The sequence below is a fragment of the Dromiciops gliroides genome, chromosome 1, assembly GCF_019393635.1.
Source record: "Dromiciops gliroides isolate mDroGli1 chromosome 1, mDroGli1.pri, whole genome shotgun sequence".
NCBI lineage: Eukaryota > Metazoa > Chordata > Mammalia > Microbiotheria > Microbiotheriidae > Dromiciops > Dromiciops gliroides.
Window position 1 is genome coordinate 553,749,711 of NC_057861.1, and position 22,781 is coordinate 553,772,491.

Below are 22,781 nucleotides of genomic sequence, written 5' to 3' on the forward strand. Positions count from 1 at the left end.
CTTGCTCCCGTTAAGAAGGACAGCTAGGTGTGAAGTAGATAGAGTGGTGGACCTAGAGTCAGGAAGACCTGAGTTCAAATCCAGCCTCAAACATCAGCTAGCTGTGTAACCCTGAGCAAGTCACTTAACCCTGTTTGCCTCAGTTTCCTCATTTGTTGTTGTTTGTCCTTAGCTACTGAAGAGGACCATGACAGATGTCATGATTTGCAATGAATCAAATTTAAGTGAGGGAAGGCTGTGCAAGGTCACCAATCTCACTTTCTCTTCCAGAGTCTTCTGGGTCCACTGGCAAGATATATACATCAGGACCACTGGAGATGGCCCTGGATGTTTAAGGCAATTGGAGTTAAGTGACTTGCCCAGGGTCACACAGCTAGTAAGTGTCTAAGGTGAAATTTGAACTCAGGTCTTCATGACTCCAGGGCCAGTGCTCTATCCACTGTGCCACATAACTGCCCCTGCATCTGTAAAATGAGATGGAAAAGGAAATGGCAAACCATTCCAATATCTTTGCCAAGAAAACCTCAAGTGAGGTCACAGAGATTCATGACGGAAACAACTGAACAACAACTCAATTAAATAAAATATTTTTTAAAATCCCATCCTGCAAGGCTTCTTGGAGCATACAAAGCTATAAAACACCTCATATCTTTACTGTTAGATTATAAGCTCTAGGAATGTAGGGATAGGGGCTGGACCTGTGATTTCAGTGACATAGGGAACTCCCTGGTGGGTATATTCCCTCTCCCAATGCAGGTTGCCCCCTTTTATGCAGCTTATAGTTTTAGAGGGAGGCTGTTCTCTCTTGGCTCTTTTCTCATCAAACTATTCCTTCTCAGTCTCCTTTGCCAGCTTCTCTTCCAGATCATACCCTCTAATCTCAGGTGTTCTACTCTGTCCTGGGCTCTCCTCTCTTTTTCTATATTACTTTACTTGGCGATCTCATCAGCTCCAGTGGATTTAATTATCTGTATGCTGATGATTCTCAAATCTACCTATACTACCATAGCCTCTCTGCTGACTTCCAATCTCACATCTCCAGTTGCCTTTCAGACATGTCAGATTGGGTATCTGGAGGACATCTTAAACTCATCATGTCCAAAATTTTGGAACTCATTATCTTTCCATGTAATCCCACTCCCTCCAAACTTCCCAGTTACTATTGAGGGCACCACCATCCCTCTACTCCCCTAGGCTTCCAACCTAGATATCATCTTGCTCTCTTCACTCTTATGCCCATATACAATCTGATGCCAAGGCCTGTCACTTTCACCTTTGTAATTTCTCTCAAATATATCCCCTTCTCTTCTCCTACTCTAATATATTATTGATTTTTGACTTTGTTCTAAGAAGTAAATGATCTCACTTTAAACATGCAAGTTAGTTTGGAAATGTCTCTTGCATCAGTCATGATATAATAAATTTCACTTCTTTTGTGATTTTATTCTATATTCACAATGTCCATTGCCTTACAACTTTCTTCTGTTCACGATATATTGGTGTGATTCATCTGTGTAGTCTGTAAGCCTTTGATCTCTTTCATCAAATACCCCAGAGACATATTTTCCAGTCACCTTCTCTAGTGCTCTTCTCTGCTTTGACATCATCAAATATTAAAGTACATATTGATTTAATTTGAATGCTTTTGTCAAGCTTATTTATTTATTTATTTTTGTGAGGCAATTGGGGTTAAGTGACTTGCTTAGGGTCACACAGCTAGTAAGTGTTAAGTGTCTGAGGTCAAATTTGAACTCAGATCCTCCTGAATCCAGGGCTGGTGCTCTATCCACTGTGCCACCGAGCTGCTCCCAAGGTTTTTTTTTGCATCCTTTACTTTCATATAATTTGAAACAGAGGTTGGCACCCAAGCCACAATTATCTTTATGTTGATCTTTTAGAAATGCCCGTCATGTGCACTTCAATATGATGACTACAGCATCACATAAAATGTTTCTTTGTAGCTTTTGAATGCATACTCTACCAGTCCTTTTAATTATCTTTCCAAGATGGCCCTGACCCATCTTTCTCTTTAAGTACTATTTCCTTTTGTCTTCTGATTTTATTTTATTTTATTTTTTTGCAGGGCATTGAGGGTTAAGTGACTTGCCCAGAGTCACACAGCTAGTAAGTGTCAAGTGTCTGAGGCCGGATTTGAACTCCGGTATTCCTGAATCCAGGGCCGGTGCTTTACCACTGTGCCATCTAGCTGCCCTGATTTTATTTTTAATAAGAACAATTCGTGTTTGTGTAATGATTTGTTTTCTCCAGTGTTATGTACATTTGGTCACTGGATAAGGATTTCACATCAACTGTTAAATTAATATTTATAGTCTAAAAACTATATGATTCTTAGAAACTTGTAGTCCTTTCCCTTCATTCTACTTTAGAATCATTGAAGAAATTGAAAGGGGATACCCAGGACTGAGCCCTAGTTTGGAATTTTCTTTAAATTATGGTTTGGCATTGCCAAACAATTCCTCATCTACTGGCCAGCTTTTAGGGAATGATTTCCTCTGTTTGCCTATGTTATTCCATGTAGAACAGATACTGAATTTGGCTTGGATGGTACTCATAGCCTTTCTAGCATGGTAGAACTGGCAGGGCTTGTACCTCACAGACATATGCAGAGTTATTTCCATATCACCATAAGGCATTTTGAAGTAAATTGGAAACTTTAACTTTTAAGATAAAAATTTATATAAAAATGTTTATATAATTTCAGATAAAAATGTATAAAATTAATACACATTCTGTTTTCAAAGGACTTATGAGAGCATGAGTTACTTGGTACACTCTGCCAAGATATACCATTGCCAAAGCTTAAAGATAACAAGTTCAGGAGACTCTTAGACTGACTATGAAAGAAATATGTCTATGGGAGAAGCTGTGGTAGAAAATTCCAGCATAGACTTCCAGAAGAATGGAATCTTTAATTTTTAAAATTTTTTAAATTTTTAGTGAGGCAATTGGGGTTAAGTGACTTGCCCAGGGTCACACAGCTAGTAAGTGTTAAGTGCCTGAGGCCGGATTTGAACTCAGGTACTCCTGATTCCAGGGCAGGTGCTCTATCCACTGAGCCACCTAGCTGCCCCTGGAATCTTAATTATACTGTCTTACCTCTTGGACCCATTTCATCAAGTCTGTTAGACCTTTCTGACGGATGTCTCCTTGCCAGCGATGGACAATAAATCCTTCCATGCGTAGTTCTTGATAGATAAAGGGAGCTTGAATATAGATTCCTGTAAAGAAGAACATGTGGCATATTTAAATAATTAATTCTGAGGCTTTATAAGCAAACAGGAAAAGAAAAAGTTGGGAAAAACAAAGAAAGCTTAATAGTTTTCAAGTATCAGTTTCATTCTAAATTGTCCATATGCTTTGACCCAGCAATCTTATTACTGAGTATCTAAACCCAGGAAGTCAAAGACAGAAACAAAAGTTCAAAGCATACTAAAGTATTAATAGAAGTACTCTTTGGAAACCCAGTGAGTGCCCACCAACTGAGGAATGGTTAAAAAATAATATGATATATGAATGTAGTGGAGTATTATCATATGGAAAGATATGATAGATATGAGGAATTCAGGGAAACTTGAAGATTTCTATGAATTGACATGGAGTGAAATGAGCAGAATCCAAAGAATAATAACTACCACAATGTCAATGAAAACATCACTAAAAGGTTTGGTTTTTTTTTTTTTTTGGTGAGGCATTTGGGGTTAAGTGACTTGCCCAGGGTCACACAGCTAGTAATTTAGTAATTGTTAAGTGTCTGAGGCTGGATTTGAACTCAGGTCCTCCTGAATCCAGGGCCGGTGCTCTATCCACTGCGCCACCTAGCTGCCCCCAAAACATCACTAAAAGTAAGCTAAATTCTCAATAATTGGAAAAAAAACAGGAATAGTCCTAGAGAACAGTTAAGGAAACATCTCTTTTCATACCAGAGGCAGATGAATACTAGGGCAAAATATTACATGCACTGTCAGGTTCAGTTACTCTATTGGGAGGAGTGTTCAGTAGTGGTAGTAGTAGTGCTGGTGGTAGTAGCCTTTTCATATACTTGAAGATTCTTAGTAAGTCATCCCATATTTTGTAAAGGAGGCATTACTATCTGTAGGTGGGAAGGAAGAGACAATATTGGGGGCAAGACATTTTCACTCTGATGCCAAGTGGCCAGAGTTGTACCTAAAAGTAGCCATTAAATTAAAAGGCACTATGTTGAGATTCCTTTCAAAGAAGAGGATGAGACTTTGCTTACTCCATACTGTTCCCCCTACTCCATTACAGAAAAGAACTTAGAAATTGGGGGTAGAGGAAAGGAAGGGAGGAACCCAGAGGCCTTGTTGTTGACCACAGTCAGAAAAGAAGAGGTGAATGCAACAATTTGACTGGATGGTGTTTTGGGAAAATGCTAATATCAATTAAACTATCATGTCAATAAAACTTACCGTTTACAATTTAGAATTTATTTTGTCTATAGTGACAACCCAAGGCAATGAGAAAGAGGATTTAGTCCATAGGGAAGGTAGATCCTTAATAAGGCAAATAGCTTCTCAATATGAGCCATTTCCAACAGATACTTATAGTTTCATTCATATATATATATATATATATATATATTCTTTTGGGGGGGTAGGGTAATGAGGGTTAAGTGACTTGCCCAGGGTCAAACAGCTAGTATCAAGTATCTGAGGCTGGATTTGAATTCAGGTCCTCTTGACTCCAGGGCTGGTGCTCTATCCACTGTTCCACCTAGCTGCCCCACCCCTATATATTCTTACAGTATTTTATTTGTTCTCTTTTTGTTTGTTTGTTTTGAATTTTATTTTCCAAATTAGATGTAAAAACAAATTTTGACATCAATTTTTTAAAACCTTGTGTTCTGACTTCTCTTCCTCCCTCCCTTCCTCCCTCCCTACCCCCCACCCCAAGAACTCAAGCAATTCAATATAAGTTTTATATGAGTAGTTATGGAAAACATCTCCACATTAGCGATCTTATATATTCTTATAGCTAACTTAGTCATGCTGGGTTCACAGTTGGTAAGTAAGTCTCTGGCCTTGGAGGCATTTTGTTTTGTTTCAGAGGAGCAGTCAGATTCTTTCTAATGTGCTATTTTGTTTGGTCTTTAGGAGTCTGAGAAAGGCTAGATTGTCTTTTTTGGTTGTCCTTACACAAGAACTGGGACAAGGGTAGTGGTTAAACATAACTGCCTGTTTATACTGGGAAAAAAAGCTTATTTTAGAATGGGGTTATTCCTCATAAGACAATTATTGGTAAGCAAAAGTATGGGCATATTATCTTATATTCATGCATTTTTACTTTTTCAACCCACATCTCTAACTGTACATGATTACATTACCTTGTTGAGGCTCTTCACTATTGTATGTGGAAATGGCCCCACACACGGCAATTCTCCCATATTTGTTCATCTGGGGGATAACTGCATTTGTAAATGCTCCACCAACCTAAACCACCAAGGACAAAACCAGAGGGTAAAGGTCAGTATTCACAAATATCTAGGTAACTCCTGTCTTATGGTCACTGAGATTCCCAAGTAGCTGTTGACTTCATAAGCTAGTAGAAAAACAGAACAGTGGTTTGCCATTCCTTTTTTAGCTATTTAACTCAGAGAGCATTTTAAAGATGCCATCACACATGTTCCTCACTTCCAGCATGTTCAAAGTTTATGCCCACTCTTCCCACAAGTGGAATGTTTATTTCTTTTTTTCCCTTTTTTTTCTTCTTTGTGGGGCAATAGGGGCTAAGTGACTTGCCCAGGGTCACACAGCTAGTAAGTGTCAAGTGTCTGAGGCCAGATTTGAACTCAGGTCCTCCTGAATCCAGGGCCAGTGCTTTATCCACTGCGCCACCTAACTGCCCCGGTATGTTTATTTCTATGAGAGTGTTGGGGGAATGTTTTGTAACTAATATTTTTGCTACATATACCACCTTGATAAATGCTTTTATTAATAGCTTATTGTATATTTTGGCACAATGGGAGGTACACCAGGGGAGTTACATGATAGTGGCAGAAGTTCAGGCCCAGAGGGTACTTTAATATATGTATTTTTTTTTTTTTTGCGGGGCAATGGGGGTTAAGTGATTTGCCCAGGGTCACATAGCTAGTAAGTGTCAAGTGTCTGAGGTCGAATTTGAACTCAGGTTCTCCTGAATCCAGGTCCCATGCTTTATCCACCGTACCACCTAGCTGCCCCAGAGGGTACTTTAGAATATAGGAGTAGCGACTGCCCTCTGGGAGCTAGATCTTGGAATTTGACCTCAAGTTGGTGGAATTTCCTAGAGTGGGTGCTACACATGCAAAACCATTAATTCTGTAGGGATAATTTGATGAATTCAGTATAAGTATTCCTAAAAGAATATGTATAAATCAGATTTCTTTTTCTTCTTTGGAGGCAATCAGGGTTAAATGACTTGCCCAGGGTCACATAGCTACTAAGTGGCTGAGGCTGAATTTGAACTTGGTTCCTCTGACTCCAGGACTGGTGCTCTATCCATTGTGCCACCTAGCTGTCCCTAAATCAGATTTCTTTAAGTGAAATTAATTTTTTAAATTAAATCCTGTACTTGTGCAAATGTAACAGCACTGCCTGGCTTTAAAGGAATATTTTGGTGAATTATTTTGACCAAGTGATTCATCGCCTCTTTTTTTTTTTTGCTTGTTTTTTTTTTCTTTTTTTTTTTTTGTGAGGGGCAGTGGGAGTTAAGTGACTTGCCCAGGGTCACACAGCTAGTAGGTGTCAAGTGTCTGAGGCTGCCCCGATTCATCACCTCTTAATTTATATATTTAATATATTCTGGACTTCACAGTCTCATAGAATTTAGAGCTGGAAGTGACTTCGGAGACCATTTAGTCCAGCCTCCTCATTTTAGAGATGTAGTGATTTAACCAAGGTTACTGGGTTAGGCATCGGGACTAGACCTAAGATTTAATTGGTATAGGGACCTTCCAGATAAGGGAACTCCCTCTACTTAGGTTGGCACCTTCTTTCCAATTTACAATTTTAGAGAATAGCCTAAAACATGAGAGGCTAAGTGACTTGCCTAGGGTGAGACAGCCAGTATGTGTCACAGATGCTTCCTGGCTCAAAGGCCAGCTCTCTACCATGTGACCTCTGTCTTTTGAAGGTCACACATATTTAGGAAATGCTAGGAACCTTTAGAACCTGGCAGTAGCAGCTGCCCCCAGGGGACTCAACCTTAGAATGCATAGAATAATGCAGAGTTTGTCTGTTTTCCTTTGCTTGTTCACCAAATGCTTTTAGTCCTCCTCCTCTTAACATCACCTCAGGACTTTTTTTCCCCTGCCTTCTTTGCTGGCATGTTTCTTCCACTTTGTCTAGAAATGTTTTTTCCCTCAAATAAGCCAGAGAATGGAGATGAACAGATGTTAAATTTGATTTCTAGCAAAATTCTTGAACACAGCATTATGTATGTTAAAGGAATGATTTGTATACATATAGAAGGGGAGCAGACAAAACTTCATTAAAAATATGCTAGGTGAACCTCATATACCTCTTACATGATAGATCAGCAAAGACATAGTCTATCTGTATTTCAGCAAAGCACTTGATAATTTTTCTCATAACATCCTTGTGTACGAGATGAAGGGATGATTGTTAGATATGGATCTAGTTGAATGATTTCACCTAAAGAGTAGTTGTTAATGGGATATCAAGAGAGAGGCCTCTCCTTTTTTTTTTTTTTTTGGTGAGGCAATTGGGGTTAAGTGACTTGCCCAGGGTCACACAGCTAGTAAGTGTCAAACGTCTGAGGCCATATTTGAACTCAGGTCCTCCTGACTCCAGGGCTGGTGCTCTATCCACTGTGCCATCTAGCTGCCCTGAGAATTATCCTTGACCTTGTGTTTGTCACTGAAATGGATGAAAACATATGCTGCATGCTTATCCAATTTTTAGCCTGAAATCCTCTCCTTCTTTGCCTCTTCCTTGGCTTCCTTCAAGTCTTGCAAGAAGACTTTCCCAGCCCACCTTAATACTAGTACCTTCCCCCAGAGATTATCTCCAATCTATTCTGTATATATCTTGTTTGCATAGTTATTTGTATGCCATCTTCCCCATTAAATAGTAAGCACCTTGAAAGCAGGAATTTTTTTCCTCTTTATTTATATCCCCAGTGTTTATTTAGCACAGTGCCTGGCATATGGTAAGCACTTAATGAATATTTGTTGATTTGATAACATAACCTAGGAGACATAACTAACACATTCACAGAGGGAGTCAGGATCTCAGAAGTTCTTGATAGGTTAGAATGATGGGTGAAATCTAATAAGATGAAACTTAATGTGGATAAATGTATTTTTCAGGAAAGAAATCTGAGAATTTTAATGAATTCAAGCCCAATAGTCACTGAGAGCATGCCATGGAAGCAAAAAAAAAAAAAAAGAGCCAATTCTATCTTAGACTGCATTGATAGCTGCATATCATATCCAGACTGAGGGAGTTGGTAACCCTGCTGTACTTTGCCTTGGTCAGGCTATATCTGAAATATTGGGTTTAATTCAATATTGAGTACCAAATTTTAAGGATGTTGACAAAATGAATTGCATCCAGAGGAGGTGACCAGGATGGGAAGGTCCTGGAGACAGTGAGGATCTGTTGAAAAATCTAAGGCATGTTTGACTTAGAGAACACTTGAAGGGTAAGGGTGGGGCAGAATAGCTGTATTTAGATATTTGAAGGGCAGGTAGGTGGTACAGTGCACTACTGTAATCAGGAAGACTCATCTTCCTAAGTTCAAATCCGGACTCAGACACTTACTAGTTGTGTAACCCTGGGCAAGTCCCTTAACCCTGTTTACCTCAGTTCCTCATCTGTAAAATGAGCTAGAGAAGGAAATGGGACACCACTCCATTATCTTTACTAAGAAAAAACTCAAATGGGGTCATGAAGAGTTGGTAAGTAAAATGACTGAATAACAATTATATGGAAAGGGGATGGGATGTGTTCTGTTTGACCCCAGAGGACAGAACTAGGGAAAAATGCCTTGAAAAGAGGCAGGTTTTGCCTTGCTGTGATTGAAGGCGTCTTGTCAAATAGAACTATCTGAAAGTTGAATGCATTGCCTTGAGATATAGGGGATTCTCCATCAATGGAGATCTTTGAGTGGAGCCTGGGTGATCAAGGATATTGTAAAGAGGATTCCTTTTTTTTTTTTTTTTTAAAGCAGGGCAGTGAGGGTTAGGTGACTTGCCCAGGGTCATATAGCTAATAAGTGTCAAGTGTCTGAGGCCGAATTTGAACTCTGGTTCTCCTGAATCCAGGGCTGGTGGTTTATCCACTGCAGCACCTAGCTGCCTCCAGGGGATTCCTTCTTAAGGATAGGTTGGACTAGATGGCCTCTCAGGTCACTTTCAACTCTTGGGATTCTGTGAATAGAGATGAATTTATCATGACTTCATTAATTTACATGTGTGTTAAGTACTTGCAAAGTGAAACTTCCACTGCAAAGATACATTGTCACTCACTGAAATAACTACATGTAAAACCTCAGAGTAAATCTATTTCTTTTTTTTTTTTTTGGTGAGGCAGTTGGAGTTAAGTGACTTGCCCAGGGTCATACAGCTAGTAAATGTCAAGTGGCTGAGGCTGGATTTGAACTCAGGTCCTCCTGAATCCAAAGCCAATTCTCTATCCACTGTGCCACCTAGCTGCCCCAGTAAATCTATTTCTTGAAGGGTTCACTCTTATGTCCGGTTCTTTAAATGGTCCTGTGGATGGAGTCTGTCATGAGTTGGGGCTAGGAGGCTTCCATAGTAGAAATTGAAGCCTCCCCTGGCAGGGAATGAGGTGGGACTGGGGTTTGAGGTCTCTCACTCATAGAAGGATTAGAACTCTTCAGGTAGATCAGGAGTTGGCCACTTTCTGGGGTTTTTTCCCTGAAAAAATTGCAGAATTCCCCTAAATTCTCCCTAGATATCAAGTTTTGTTTATGAATAATTTTTATTTCATAGGCAAATCAAAGCCACTGGGTCCCTAAGAATAGATTTGAATTTCTATAAGCAAGCCAGTCCCAGTCTCAGTCTGCATTAATCACAGAAGAAGTCTTCATTCCTTTATCCCACACAAGGACATGGAAATAAGCCTAATGAGGCTTTGTAATACCCTCACACAACCCTTTCTACAACTTTCTTCCCTTTCACATATGAGGATCCAGTAAGTGTCTGCCTAGGCACAGTGCTTTGTTGTGATAGGTTAAGGTGATGCCGTCTTTGGAGAAAACAGTTTGAACTTACGTTGTCAAAGTAGCAGTCATAGCCATTTGGAGAAGCTTTCTTCAGTGTTTCTTCTAAAGATCCTACTTTTTTATAGTTAAAGGCATAATCAAAACCAAGTTTTTCAAGCATTGCAACCTTTTCATCTGAGCCAGCAGAGCCAACTACTCTGCATCCCTAAAGGAAAAGGAGAAAAAGAAACTGGTGACTTTTAAAAGACTCAAAGATAGCCTATCACTCAATCCTACCTAGCCCCAGAAGAACTTCAACTCACCCTAAATAGCAACTTCTTTTCTTTGGAAGAAGGAGGCTTTAGAAATTCTAAGTATTCATAGAATCCTCCAACCAGGAGGCAGTGCAGGGCCTGGCCCATTCAAGATCATTCAGTACTTTTGGGCTGGTTTACAAAATAATACCCAGAGTAGAGATGCCACCATCCCCTGAGTAGGCTGTTAGGGTATTTAATATGCCCTTACCTTAAAAAAGAAATGAACTTAAAATAAAACAAGATAGAGGCAAGTTTGGCATAAAGATGATTGACTTCTTCCTTGCAAAATGTCATTATAGTATCAGCAGAGGTTCTTAAGGCCTGTGGACCCCTTGTGGACAGATTTCAGGGGAACTTGGAGGGGGGAAAAATTACACTTTTATTTTCACTAACTTTTGGTTTCCTTTGAAACCTTACGTATTTTATTTTTAGGCATTTAAAAGCATTCAGAGAAGGGGGGAGCAGGCTTTACCACACTGCCAAAAGCACCCACAACTCAGAAAAGGCTAAGGACCCCTGATTTGGACTTGAATGTGATGGTTACTCAAATAACAGCATGCAACTTATCTTAAAAGGACTCAGATCTCATGTGCCTTCTCCTCTAACCCATGTTTTGACAGGCTAAATGATCTCTTCTACTTGACGTGAGTGATGGAATAATAGCTTCATAATCATTGAATTTCCAGACTGGAAGGGATCTTACAGAAACTTTTATCTAATCCTTTCCTTTTATAGCTGAGGTAAATGAGATTCTGACATAGAAAGTCACTGGTCCCATCACTTACTTTGATTTTAGCAATCTGTCCCACCACGGAGCCCACTGCTCCTGATGCTGCATTGACCATCACCGTTTCTCCCTCCTTCAGAGCACAGATGTCAAGGAGACCAAAGTAGGCTGTTAAGCTGAGGAGAGGGAAGCAAACATCCCGATAACTGCAAAACTGTGCATTTCACCAAGCAAATAAAACAATAAAAGCTTCTTAACTTTAGTTCATTTGGGGGGTTTGATGGGTGGGATGGATGGGAAGAGGAGAAGGGGAAGGAAAAAAGGGAAGCAGACAGAGAAAAAGCAATCTCTACTTGTTATTCTCTCATGCTACCAATCTTTTATTATGCCCTTGAATGCAACCTCTTATGATTCTCAGGATAGATGATGGGTGTTCTTTTTAAAGATAATTGTGCATTTAAATCTTAGAGTACTAGAAGTTGTTATGAAGCTATTTAGAAATAAAAGTGGATTCCACACAAATCCGTTATTTCACAGTAATGTCATTAATAACTCAAGTGCCAAGTGCAACGTGCTTTGATGGGTCCCTAGAGTTCATCCTGGGCTCCCAGTTTCAGTTTCCGTTCTTCACTAGGGTCTTTAAATATCATAAACGATTTAAAATTCTTTACAGAAACTGTTGGAGTCTTGTTCATAACAAAGAGGCCTCAGGTTCCACCTATTTACTTCTGGATCATAAAGGAAAAGAGAAAAGGAAAAAAACAATCTTCAGGTTTTAACAGCTTTTTGCTTGACTTGGACAAGTTCAAAGCTCCTATCCCTTTTGTTGCTCTGGTCTTCCAGGCTCTTGAATAGGGGGATTTGTATGCTGAACCCACAAGCTCAGGCTCTAATCAAGTGTCCTCAAGCTTCAATGTTTTGTACTAGTGCTCAGCATTTTTCCATTGCTATGTTCCTCTGGGGGATGTGGATTGAACCCAGCTTTGGGAATTTAAAATGTTTATTTTGAGGAACAATATTCAAAACTTTCTAGGTGTCACATTTTATGGAGGACATTGCATTCCTCTGGACACTGTCCAGCTAACCAAAGTGACAAAGGGCCACAAGGTCATGTCATGAGAATTGGTAGAAGGAATTGGAGACCTTTAGTGTCTCCAGAGAAAAAAAGAGAAAAGTTAGGGGTACCTGATGCTGCCTTCAAGTATTTTTGAAGGGCCATCTCCTGGAAAAGGAATTAGACTTGTTCTGTTCCCCTTCCATTTCCCCTTCCCTGTCCCTCCATTTAAGACCAAAGGATGGAATTTTTTTTTTTTTGTCATTTGTTGTTGTTGTTGTTTTTTGTGGGGCAGTGAGGGTTAAGTGACTTGCTCAAGGTCACACAGCTAGTGAGTGTCAAGTGTCTGAGGCTGGATTTGAACTCAGGTCCTCCTGAATCCAGGGCTAGTACTTTATCCACTGTGCCACTTAGCCCTCATTGCCCTGCCAAAAAAAATAGCACCTTCCTCACAGGGTTGTTATAATGATCAAATGAGACAACAAATGTAAAGCACTTTGCAAACCTTAGAGTGCTATAAAAAGTTCTTATTCAGCTTCTGTGATGATTTACTTTCACATGAATTCATACATGCTGCTCACCTTTGGGCTCCAAATCTCAGAACTCCCTTTGATAACTTGGGGGTCCCAGTTTCTACGTCTCAGTTGTTATTGTGTCTAAGCAAGCCTGCTCTGCCTAGCCCATTCACCCTTTTCTCCTTTTGTAGCCTCGGATCTCTGTTTATGAAATTATAGCCTGATTTGACGGCTTAGAATCTAAATTTCCATTTATACCACCTTAGTTTTGCAAATAATTGCATCATATAATTGCATTTTACCTTCTCATTTTTCTCAGTCTAATTCCAACCAGATTTGACACCTTAAAAACACAGACCAATGATTTACATAAATTCTTCCTAATTAGCCTCTTTAGTATTTTTTGTTTTGGTGGGGGAAAGGAGAGGGGGGCACAGTTCCAGCAAAGTGTGTGGGTGTGAAAGGAGAGGAGGTTCCCAGGAAGGGAACATTATATGGGGAAAAAGTGAATGGGATTTATCTTGGTACAATGATGTCATCCAAGATAGCTTGTGGGAATTTTTTTTTTTTTTGTGGCGGGGCATTGAGGGTTAAGTGACTTGCCCAGGGTCACACAGCTAGTAAGTGTCAAGTGTCTGAGGCCAGATTTGAACTCAGGTCCTCCTGAATCCAGGGCCAGTGCTCTATCCACTATACCATCTAGCTGCCCCCTAGATAGTGGTCAATTTTTTTTTTTGCTTGTAGGAATTTAATAACAATATCACCATTTATTTTTTTAAGTAGAAATGATGAAACAGCCACTTAGGAAGGCCAGGCAATTGAGCCATGGAAAGTGGAAAGACAAAAGCTGTTGAAAATCACCCAAATGTAGATAATAGCTTCCCTCCCTCCCCCCACTCACAGGGTTGCTTGTAGGAAGCTTATAATCAGGGTGAATACAGGCTTCAGGTGTTCCTAAACTGGCGCTAATACAATGGCCATGGAGCTAATTGTCTTAGAAGGAGGGAGAGCAAGAGAGTCAACCGAGCTTTTCATGACAGGGCCATATGGCTCTGGGCTATGTGTCTTTCTCTTTGTTTCTGTATTTGTGTTACTGTATGTTGGATGTGTCCTTGGGAAAGTCTTTTGTGCTGGGATGTAATGTAATCTGTCATAAAATAACCTGTCAAAAATACATAATGTAACCTGACACAAAGCACACCAAAGGTTAGGTAATAATGACTGCCACAAAGTAAGTTGACAGGTTCATCTTTGACCATACCTTTCTTGTTTTTCCCTATTCTCTCAGCTGTGCCTGTGCTAGAGGTCACAGGATTCTTAGGACCATGACACTATTATCCCTTTGCCTTACTTTCCCTTCACCTCTTCCAGTTTTTCTATTGCTATTATTCCTTTTGCTTTGCAAGGTGCAAACAATCCCTTCAGATAATTTCTGCATTTCTGGGAAACATATTTTCCTAGATTTCTTTTTTTTGACTTCTCCCTCTTTTTTTATTTTATTAATAAAGTATTTAATTTTTTCTCCTGTTACATGTAATGATAGTTCTCAACTTTTGTTTATACAAGCTTTCCAATTTCAGATTTTTCTTCCTTCTCCCCCTCCCCTCTCCCCTAGGCAGCAGGTAATCTGATATAGGTTATATATATATATATATATATATACACACACACACACACACATAATAACATTAAACATATTTCTGCATTAGTCATGTTATAAGAGAAAAATCAGAGCAATGACGAAAAACCTCAAAACTAGATTTCTTAATAGCTTGGAACCAGTGAAATTTTTACTGTGTTGAATTAAATGAAATAAATCTATATCACTCACCCTGTCATGCCAATGGTCCCCAGAGCTAAAGATAAAGGTAATGTGTCAGGCCACCCAGCAGGCAACTTCTCTAGGTTTTTTCCATCAGAGATGGAGTGGGTTGTCCATCCCGAATTGGCTACCACAGTACTACCGACTGGAAAAGTTGGGTTCTTACTTTCCACAACTCTGAAAGAAAAAGGACCCAAACTAATGAAACACTTAGAAAATTCTCCTTCCCTCTTTTTCTAAGAGAACTGGGAAGATAGCTGTTCACAAGAACACTGTTGTGGTAATACAACTACTGAATGTTAAGGGTTATTCAAAAACTATGTTCACAGTCACTTGCAATAACAAGTCTTGATTTCTTTGTTCATCTAGCAAGGTAACAAGGCTCAGTCTAACTCCTCCCCACTTTTACAACTTTTAGTTATTCAGAGGTCATTGGTGACCTTAGAGAAAACAGTAATACAATGGGAAGCAGAAGAGAAATTACAAAGTTCTGGAGACAGAGTAGGTAATGAGATGAAGCCATCTTTGTAGACATTTTTAAAAAAGGATTATCAGTGAGGGTTCACGGATATTAGGAAATGCTTGCCATACAAAGAGAAAAGGCATAAAAATAAAAAAAAAAGACCAAAGAAGACAAGTTTAGCAATGAATGGGAGGGGGAAGTTGAAACAGAAGCTAGGGAGTACTGAGTATATTTGTAGACAGGAAGAAATCAAGTGGAAAGGGAAAAAATGAGAATGTATGATAAAGATGGCATGACTGCTGGAGTAAGACACTGCAGGTAGTGGAGTGGAATAGGCTAAAATGTGCAAGTAGAGTCTTAAATAGTCACTAAGAAAGTTTTGTTATTTGCACTGATGTTCAATATTTTAAAAATATTTTTTAAACACACAAATAGGGAAAGTGGTGAAGGCTGATAATGAGGATCACAATATATTCTGGCCAGGCCACAAGTAAACTAAGTAAATATGGGAAGTTACATTCATCTCTGGAGAGAAGACCTGAGAAATAGGGTGAAGAGTGTGGTGAGGAAGGTGGCAAAAGATCAGCTGAGTTGCTTCTTCGTTTGTAAGAGGGTCAGGAGATTTCTGATGTTCTCGGCTACAGAACAGTCTTTGAGGATGAAATGGTCTGTTGTACCTTATTTAGCAGTTAACCCATGGAACGTGCACTTGGGCTTTGGGGATGGCCAGGCATAGTGGCCTCTTATTGAGGGTATGATACAGTAACACCTGATTTGTTCCCATATGGAACCGTAAACTGGAGGCTGTGTCAAAGAAGATTGGACACTGAGCATCGTAGAGGAAATGGATTCCTGTGGAGGAAGACCTGTGGAAACGCTCCACTTCTTATCTCATTTGGACTACCCTTTCTTATAAACAGAGCCAGTGAACTCCCCAGCAGGGGGAAGAGATTTCTATTCCTTCCTCACTCAACAGCAATGATAGCTACAATTTGAACACATGATGGCAAGAACATGTGCTTGCCTAGATGAGCCGGAGACTGGGCCTCAAGTGTTTAGTCTTCCTTTCCCAAAGCCCCGATCACTAAACAATATCCTGAGAATGGGATTTTTCAGCCTTGGTAGTGAGTTCAAGAGATTGGGAGTTCCTGAGTCAGTGTTGGCTGCACAGGGGGAGGAGCTTCCTGTAACTACATCCTGGACCTGAACAGACTAAAGGGTCATGCTTGGCTCATCAGTGGATCTGACACTGTGAGCTGCTAGGATACAAAGTGAATACATCGATTTCAGCCATTCCACAAAGTTGCCTTTACCTCCCAGGAGAGAATAACAGCTGTGAGGGATTATTGTTCTGTAAATTTGCTTATGAGTCTTGTGTGTTTTAATAATTTATTTTGTGGGGAAAGGGAACAAATGGCTATCCAGAACCTGAAATTGATGTTGTACAAGCAGTACAGGGACCCTGTTAATCACTTTTAGGGGAGACCATAGACATAAACCATGCCTACCCTTTTTAAAAAAGAGTTCTGGGGGGAACTCAATAATATACCTCTAACCCAATTAATCTAATAGTTTATCATTTAAGCCAAATGGGATATATACAAGGAGCATATATACAAATGGAAAAAAAAAACACCTTAATAAATAAATTCAAACAAATAGTTTTTATTCAAAGTACAAGAATTTAGTAGGGATGTCAATGGACATAAGAATCATGGTAAACTAAAGCTAGAGAGAGAGGGGGAAATTCCACCCCTCCTCCTGATTTATGAGAAAATTTGGGGAATTTTTCATGTATTATGAATGAGTGAGAAGAGAGGGAACTCAGCAAGCAAAGGTGTGCATGTTTTTCTGTGCCAGATGGAGGTGGAACAATGTGACAATGTTTTAAGAAGACTTTAAAGGTTCAAAGACAGGGTTGAGGTCAGACAAAAGGGCTCCCACCTTTTTTTTTTTTAACAGCACTCAGACAAACCAAATGTCGTCAAGTACCTGGCAACTTGGCTTCCCATAATTGTATCGCCCTCCTTTAAGTATTTCCTCACAGAAACTCTGAAAAATACAAACATAAGTAGTTATACATTTTTGTTTGTTTGTTTGGTGGGGCAATGGGGGTTAAGTGACTTGCCCAGGATCACACACCTAGTAAGTGTCAAGTGTCTGAGGCCGGATTTGAACTCACGTACTCCTAAATCCAGGGCCGGTGCTTTATCCACTGTACCACCTAGCTGCCCCTAGTAGTTATACATTTTTAAATATATCCCTCATATAAACTTCTGGTCTATGCTGGCCTGTAGAAAATGGTCTACAGTCCTTTCTCTGAAGCAGTGAGAGGGCACAGCATGTAAAGTGTTGAGCCTGTGGTCAGGAAGGCCCAAGTTCAAATCTGACCTCACATATTTATTAGCTGGGTGATCTTAGGCAAATTACTTAACCTCAGCTGTAAAATGGGTATTGTAATAGCATCTGCCTCCCAGGTTTGTTGTGAGGATCAAGTGAGATAATGTTTATGAAGGGTTTTGCCAATCTGAAAGTGCTATTTAAATGCTATCTTTTTATTTTCTCATTCATTCATTCATTCACTCATCCATCCATTTGTTTATCCCATGTACCTTTCTTCCTTAGTACAGGTGGATAGGTAGGAGGGGATTTCTCCCTTTTCTTCCCTTACCAGGGATCACTAATAGCTTCCTTTCAGCAGAAAATCATTGCAAGCAGCATGTTCCTGCTGGCATGGCATGAGAGGAGCTTCCTGGTATCTTCTGAATCTGTTCATTCTCAAAATATAGTTCAAAGACTTGAGAAATGGGGCTGGGTTTTTTCCAACCCCAAAGACAGAAGCAGCCTGGGTGATGGGGGAATATCAAGAGTTCTTGCACAAATGCTTAGCAGAAGCTAGCTTGTGCTTGGATTCTGGGTCTAAGAGGGGAGTATATAGACCATGTTTCTGAATTTCAGTCTTCTATGAAAGGGGTGATGTAGGGTTGGAGAATCTTGATTTGCTAGGTGGCCTTCCAGTGAAGGGATATTTATTGGGCAGTACTACCTTTGGAGGTTGCCTTGCATATTACCCAGCCTCCTTCCATCACCCTTTACCCAGATGGGAAATAATAAGGGACTTAAAACCACCATATGATGGCCGAGAGGAGGGGAGGGGAGAAGATCTGTATTTCGCTCCGTTATTGTTGTGACTCATACAGTTCAGCAGCTCCAGGGACAGTGCAAACTACCAGGTGGCACTATGAGTCTGAAAGGGACTGTAGAGGACCCTTCAGAAAAAGTGGCATTTATAAGAGAAGGAAGAGAATTGTGTTGATTACTTATGAACTATTGTAGATATTTTATGTTTCCCATATTTGTTTTTAGGCTCTTGTGAATGCGCCTTTGCGCCTTCTTCATTCTCTAGGGCGGGCATTCTCAAAGTGTGGTCCAGCGACTGCTACGTGTCTCTGAGGTTAAAACTATTTTCATCATCATAATAATAGGATGTTTACTTTTTAATATAGCAAATGTGGATATATATCGTTACATTAAAAAGGATAATAGTTTTTGAGAGTAGAAAGGGATCTTGAGACCAAAAAGTTTGAGAACTGCTGTTCTATGGATTTAAATAAAGGCTGTTTTTATCACATCATATCACATCATATATCATATCAATCTGTATACATATATGCATATGAATGTGGGTGTATATATACATATATGCATATTTGCATTCAGTACTTGTAAAGGAACTAGGGACATGGTTACTCACATTTGTAGAAAAGTACACAACTGGGGCAGCTAGGTGGCGCAGTGGTAAAGCACCGGCCCTGGATTCAGGAGTACCTGAGTTCAAATCCGGACTCAGACACTTGACACTTACTAGCTGTGTGACCCTGGGCAAGTCACTTAACCCTCATTGCCCTGCAAAAAAAAAAAAAGAAAAGTACACAACTGCTGGGGCAACTAGGTGGCACAGTGAATAGAGAGCCTGGCCTTGAGTGAGGAAGACCAGAGTTCAAATTTGACTTCAGACACTTACTAGCTGGGGCATGCTGGGCAAATCATTCAACCCTGTTTACCTTAGTTTCATCTGTAAAATGAGCTGGAGAAATAAATGGCAAACCACTTCAGTTATTTTTGCCAAGAAAACCCCAGATGGGTTCATGAAGAGTCAAGCACAACTGAACAACACATATCAGCTAGATACAAATTATATTCAAACTTCCCCAAATAGTTAATATGTGGGTGGGGCATCTTGTGTTGAGGATGATGACTTCTTTTTGAGATAATCCCTAAGGACAAACCTAGTCCATGTGAAACCAGAGCTCTGAGGACCCTGAACCATAGCTTATACTGGAAAGAACAAACTACTATGAGAATATATTTATACCAACAACCATTTTAACGGATTTTATGCTTAAAAAAAAAAAAAAGAATAATACCTCATGTAGGGGTCCACACTGAGGAACAAAGCTTCAAGCAGGACCTCTGCAAAACACAATTTCAGAACTTATTAACTTAAGAACATTGTGGGGGGGGGCATTGGGCCCCTTTTGCAATATGGTAAAACCTATGAACCCCTTCTCAGAAGGGGTTTTTAAATACTTGAAATAAAATACATAGATTACAAAGAAATTAATTGTAAAGAAATACAATTATCAAAAAAAATTTTTTAAAAGTGTGCAGATCCACAAACTCCTGACTTAGAAGATAAAATACACATGTCCATTGACAGTTATTGCAGTAGACTGCCACTAGGGGATTCAGTTATCTTTCTAGGAAGGGATCCAGGTCAACAATAAAACTTCATGAAACTCAGAGCTATGAGTAGGAGATGTATTCTTGACCAAAAGAGATAAAAGCAATTACAAAAGATAAAATAGATAACCTTGATTACATGAAACTGAGAAGCTTTTGCACAGACATCGTTAACACATGTAAGGTAAGAGAAAGTTGTTGAATAGGAAGAAAATCTTTGTATGAAATTTCTCTGATAAGGGTTTGGTATTTATGATATATAAACTATATATATGCATATGTGCCATTCCTTAATAAATAAATGCTTAGAGGATATAAACAGTCTCAAAAGAAGAATGGAAAAGTATTCACAACCACATAAAAGAATGCTCTACATGCAAATCAAAACAATCCTGAGGTTTCACTTTACACTCTAAAAATTGGCAAAAATGGCTAAAATGGTGATAGTAAATCTTGGAGGGGTTGTGGAATGATAGAGCACACTAATGCATTTTTGGTAGAGCTGTGAAATGGTACAACTGTTGGGAAAGCAATTTGGAATTATGCAAATAAAGTAACTAAATTGTTTATACTATTTGAACCTGAGACTCCATTACTGGGCTTATACCCCAAGGAAGTCATCAATAAGAAGAAAGTGCCTATGTGCTCCAAAATATTCACAGCAGTACTTTTTGTGATAGCTAAGAACTGGAAACAAAGTTAATTCCCATCACCTGGGGAATAGCTAAACAAGCTGTGGTACGTGAATATAACAATATTATTGTGCTGTAGAAATGGTGTGTGTGAATACATACTAGAATGGAAAGATCTTTATGAACTGATGCAGAGTGAAATAAGCAAAGCCAAGAAAACAATATACATGGAACTACAGCAATGTAAATGAAAAGAACAATCACCCCCTGCCCCAAATCAAAGTAAACATAGCAAAATTACAAAGATCAAGCAGGACTTGCAAGCAGAGATATGAGGGGGCACCCCTAACCCACCCTTGTGGAGGTGGGAGGTCCACAGTGTTACACATTGTATGTGTTTTCCAACTTTTCCCAATTTTTTTCCTCTCCAAGAAATATTTGTTTCATGGTTTTCTGAGAGGGGGAGGATTACTTGGGATAACTATGACAATGTAAGAAACAAACAAAAAAAGTCAACAAAAACTTATATTTTTAAAAAACCGCATGAGAGTAGGCTACATGGGGAAGACTTCACAGGAAATCTTCAGGCTGATGTTGTAAAATCTTGTAACATGAAGAAGACGGCAATGTTGTAAAGAGAATTTTTGTTTAGACACAGACTAGGATATATGGTCTTGAAAGCCCCTTGTACCTCTGAGATTCTGGACTTCTAAGTTCCTTAAGTTATTCTATATGAGGCTTTCTCATTATATGAAATGAAGAAACAGAGAAAGTTCTAAGGATTCACTGAAGAGACTGCTCCACTATGTAGAAGGACATTTGCTTTATATTTTGATGCTTGAGCTATATCTTGGCTATGTTTTTTGAGGACATTTTCGAATTTAAGATTTGTCATGCCAAATTCCCTCATTTCCTATCTTGTAACCATTCTTTGTTTTTTTGTTTGTTTGGTTTTTTTGTGGGGCAATGAGGGTTAAGTGACTTGCCCAGAGTCACACAGCTAGTAAGTGTCAAGTGTCTGAGGGAGGATTTGAACTCAGGTCCTCCTGAATCCAGGGATTGTATTTTATCCACTGAGCCACCTACCTGCCCACTTGTAACTATTCTTACTATTCCAGCCAAACCCATGTACCTTTCGTGAAGCACATGATGGAAATGGTGTCAGGAGTTTTCTCATCACAAATTAGGCTCTTACCTTGAAATAAAGTGAACTGGCCTGTACAGTTATTATAACAATGTATTTGCAACTCTCTTGCAGGAGGCATAAGGAAGAAAGAAAAGCCAAACAGTGTCTAACCTAGGAGGAAAAATCAGGAAGGAAAGTGCAGTCTGGGGCTATAATCATAGTTACTCAATTGTACGATTGCTTCTCACTACAAAGGATTTGACATACAATGATATGCAATGGAAACTTTTTTTTAAGCAGGCAGTTTCCAATATCTCTGAATAACAAGTATCAATACCTATAATTTTACAGTGTTTTACTGTGATAAAACACTTTCATATACATTATCTTCCTTAATATTCATACAAACTCTTATGAAGTAGGTAATGACAATACCAACTCCCATTTATAGAGTGATTTATGATCTCAGAAGCAATTATCTTAACAATTTATTTTCATTTCTCCTAAAACTGTTGGTCCTCTAAAGTTCCATATTTCTCCAGATAACAGCAATATAGATTTAGAGCTGGGAGTGACAGACCTGCAGAGGCTAACTAGTCCAATCCCCATATTTTAAAGATGAAGAAACTGAGGCCTGTATGGGGCTAAAATTCTAGCTAGTCTGTCTAAAATATCTAAAGAGTGGTCACCAATAAATTATAAGCTTTAGCAAGAGTTAAACTTTTAAGCATTTATTAAGGAGAATAAGAATTTGGTGAAGAGAGAGAGAAAGAGGTGTAGATTCAGCTATCTATTTCAGGAAGCCAATGTCTCCAGCTCCTCTCCCTGCTGAGGTCCTCCAGAAAGGGAGCGAGAGAGCAAGTCTCGCCTCTTCTTCGTCCCACAAGCCTCCTGTGAAACTGGGAACATCCCATCCACAAGCACACACAGCTCCAAGCTAATTGGCTGGTAGTTTTGATAGACAGTACCCACGAGGAAACGTCACTTCCTGACGCCAAGGAAAAACTACATGGCTTGCCCTCAAATGCTTTCTCCTCATGGTGGAGCTTTCCTACAGTAACTCTCCAGCAGGTGGTGTCACTCCAATCCTTACAGGCCCAATGAGATTAAAATGACCAGCCCAAGATCACCTGGGTAGTAAGTGTTAGAGATGGGATATGAAACCCAGGGCCTCTG

The 22,781-nt window shown here is 39.5% G+C and overlaps 1 protein-coding gene across 3 annotated transcripts in view; it reads right to left on the minus strand.

Annotated features, from left to right (window-relative positions):
* PTGR1 (prostaglandin reductase 1) overlaps nt 1-22,781 on the minus strand; it is a 30,178-nt gene that overhangs the window by 297 nt on the left and 7,100 nt on the right. For all 3 annotated transcript variants that reach the window (XM_043976645.1, XM_043976646.1, XM_043976644.1), the window contains exons 3-9: nt 19,532-19,577; nt 17,097-17,156; nt 14,651-14,818; nt 11,309-11,426; nt 10,277-10,432; nt 5,363-5,468; nt 3,118-3,239 (exon numbers count right to left, since the gene is read on the minus strand). In XM_043976645.1, coding sequence (XP_043832580.1) covers nt 3,118-3,239; nt 5,363-5,468; nt 10,277-10,432; nt 11,309-11,426; nt 14,651-14,818; nt 17,097-17,156; nt 19,532-19,577 — 776 coding nt within the window. The remainder of the gene's footprint in view (nt 1-3,117; nt 3,240-5,362; nt 5,469-10,276; nt 10,433-11,308; nt 11,427-14,650; nt 14,819-17,096; nt 17,157-19,531; nt 19,578-22,781) is intronic.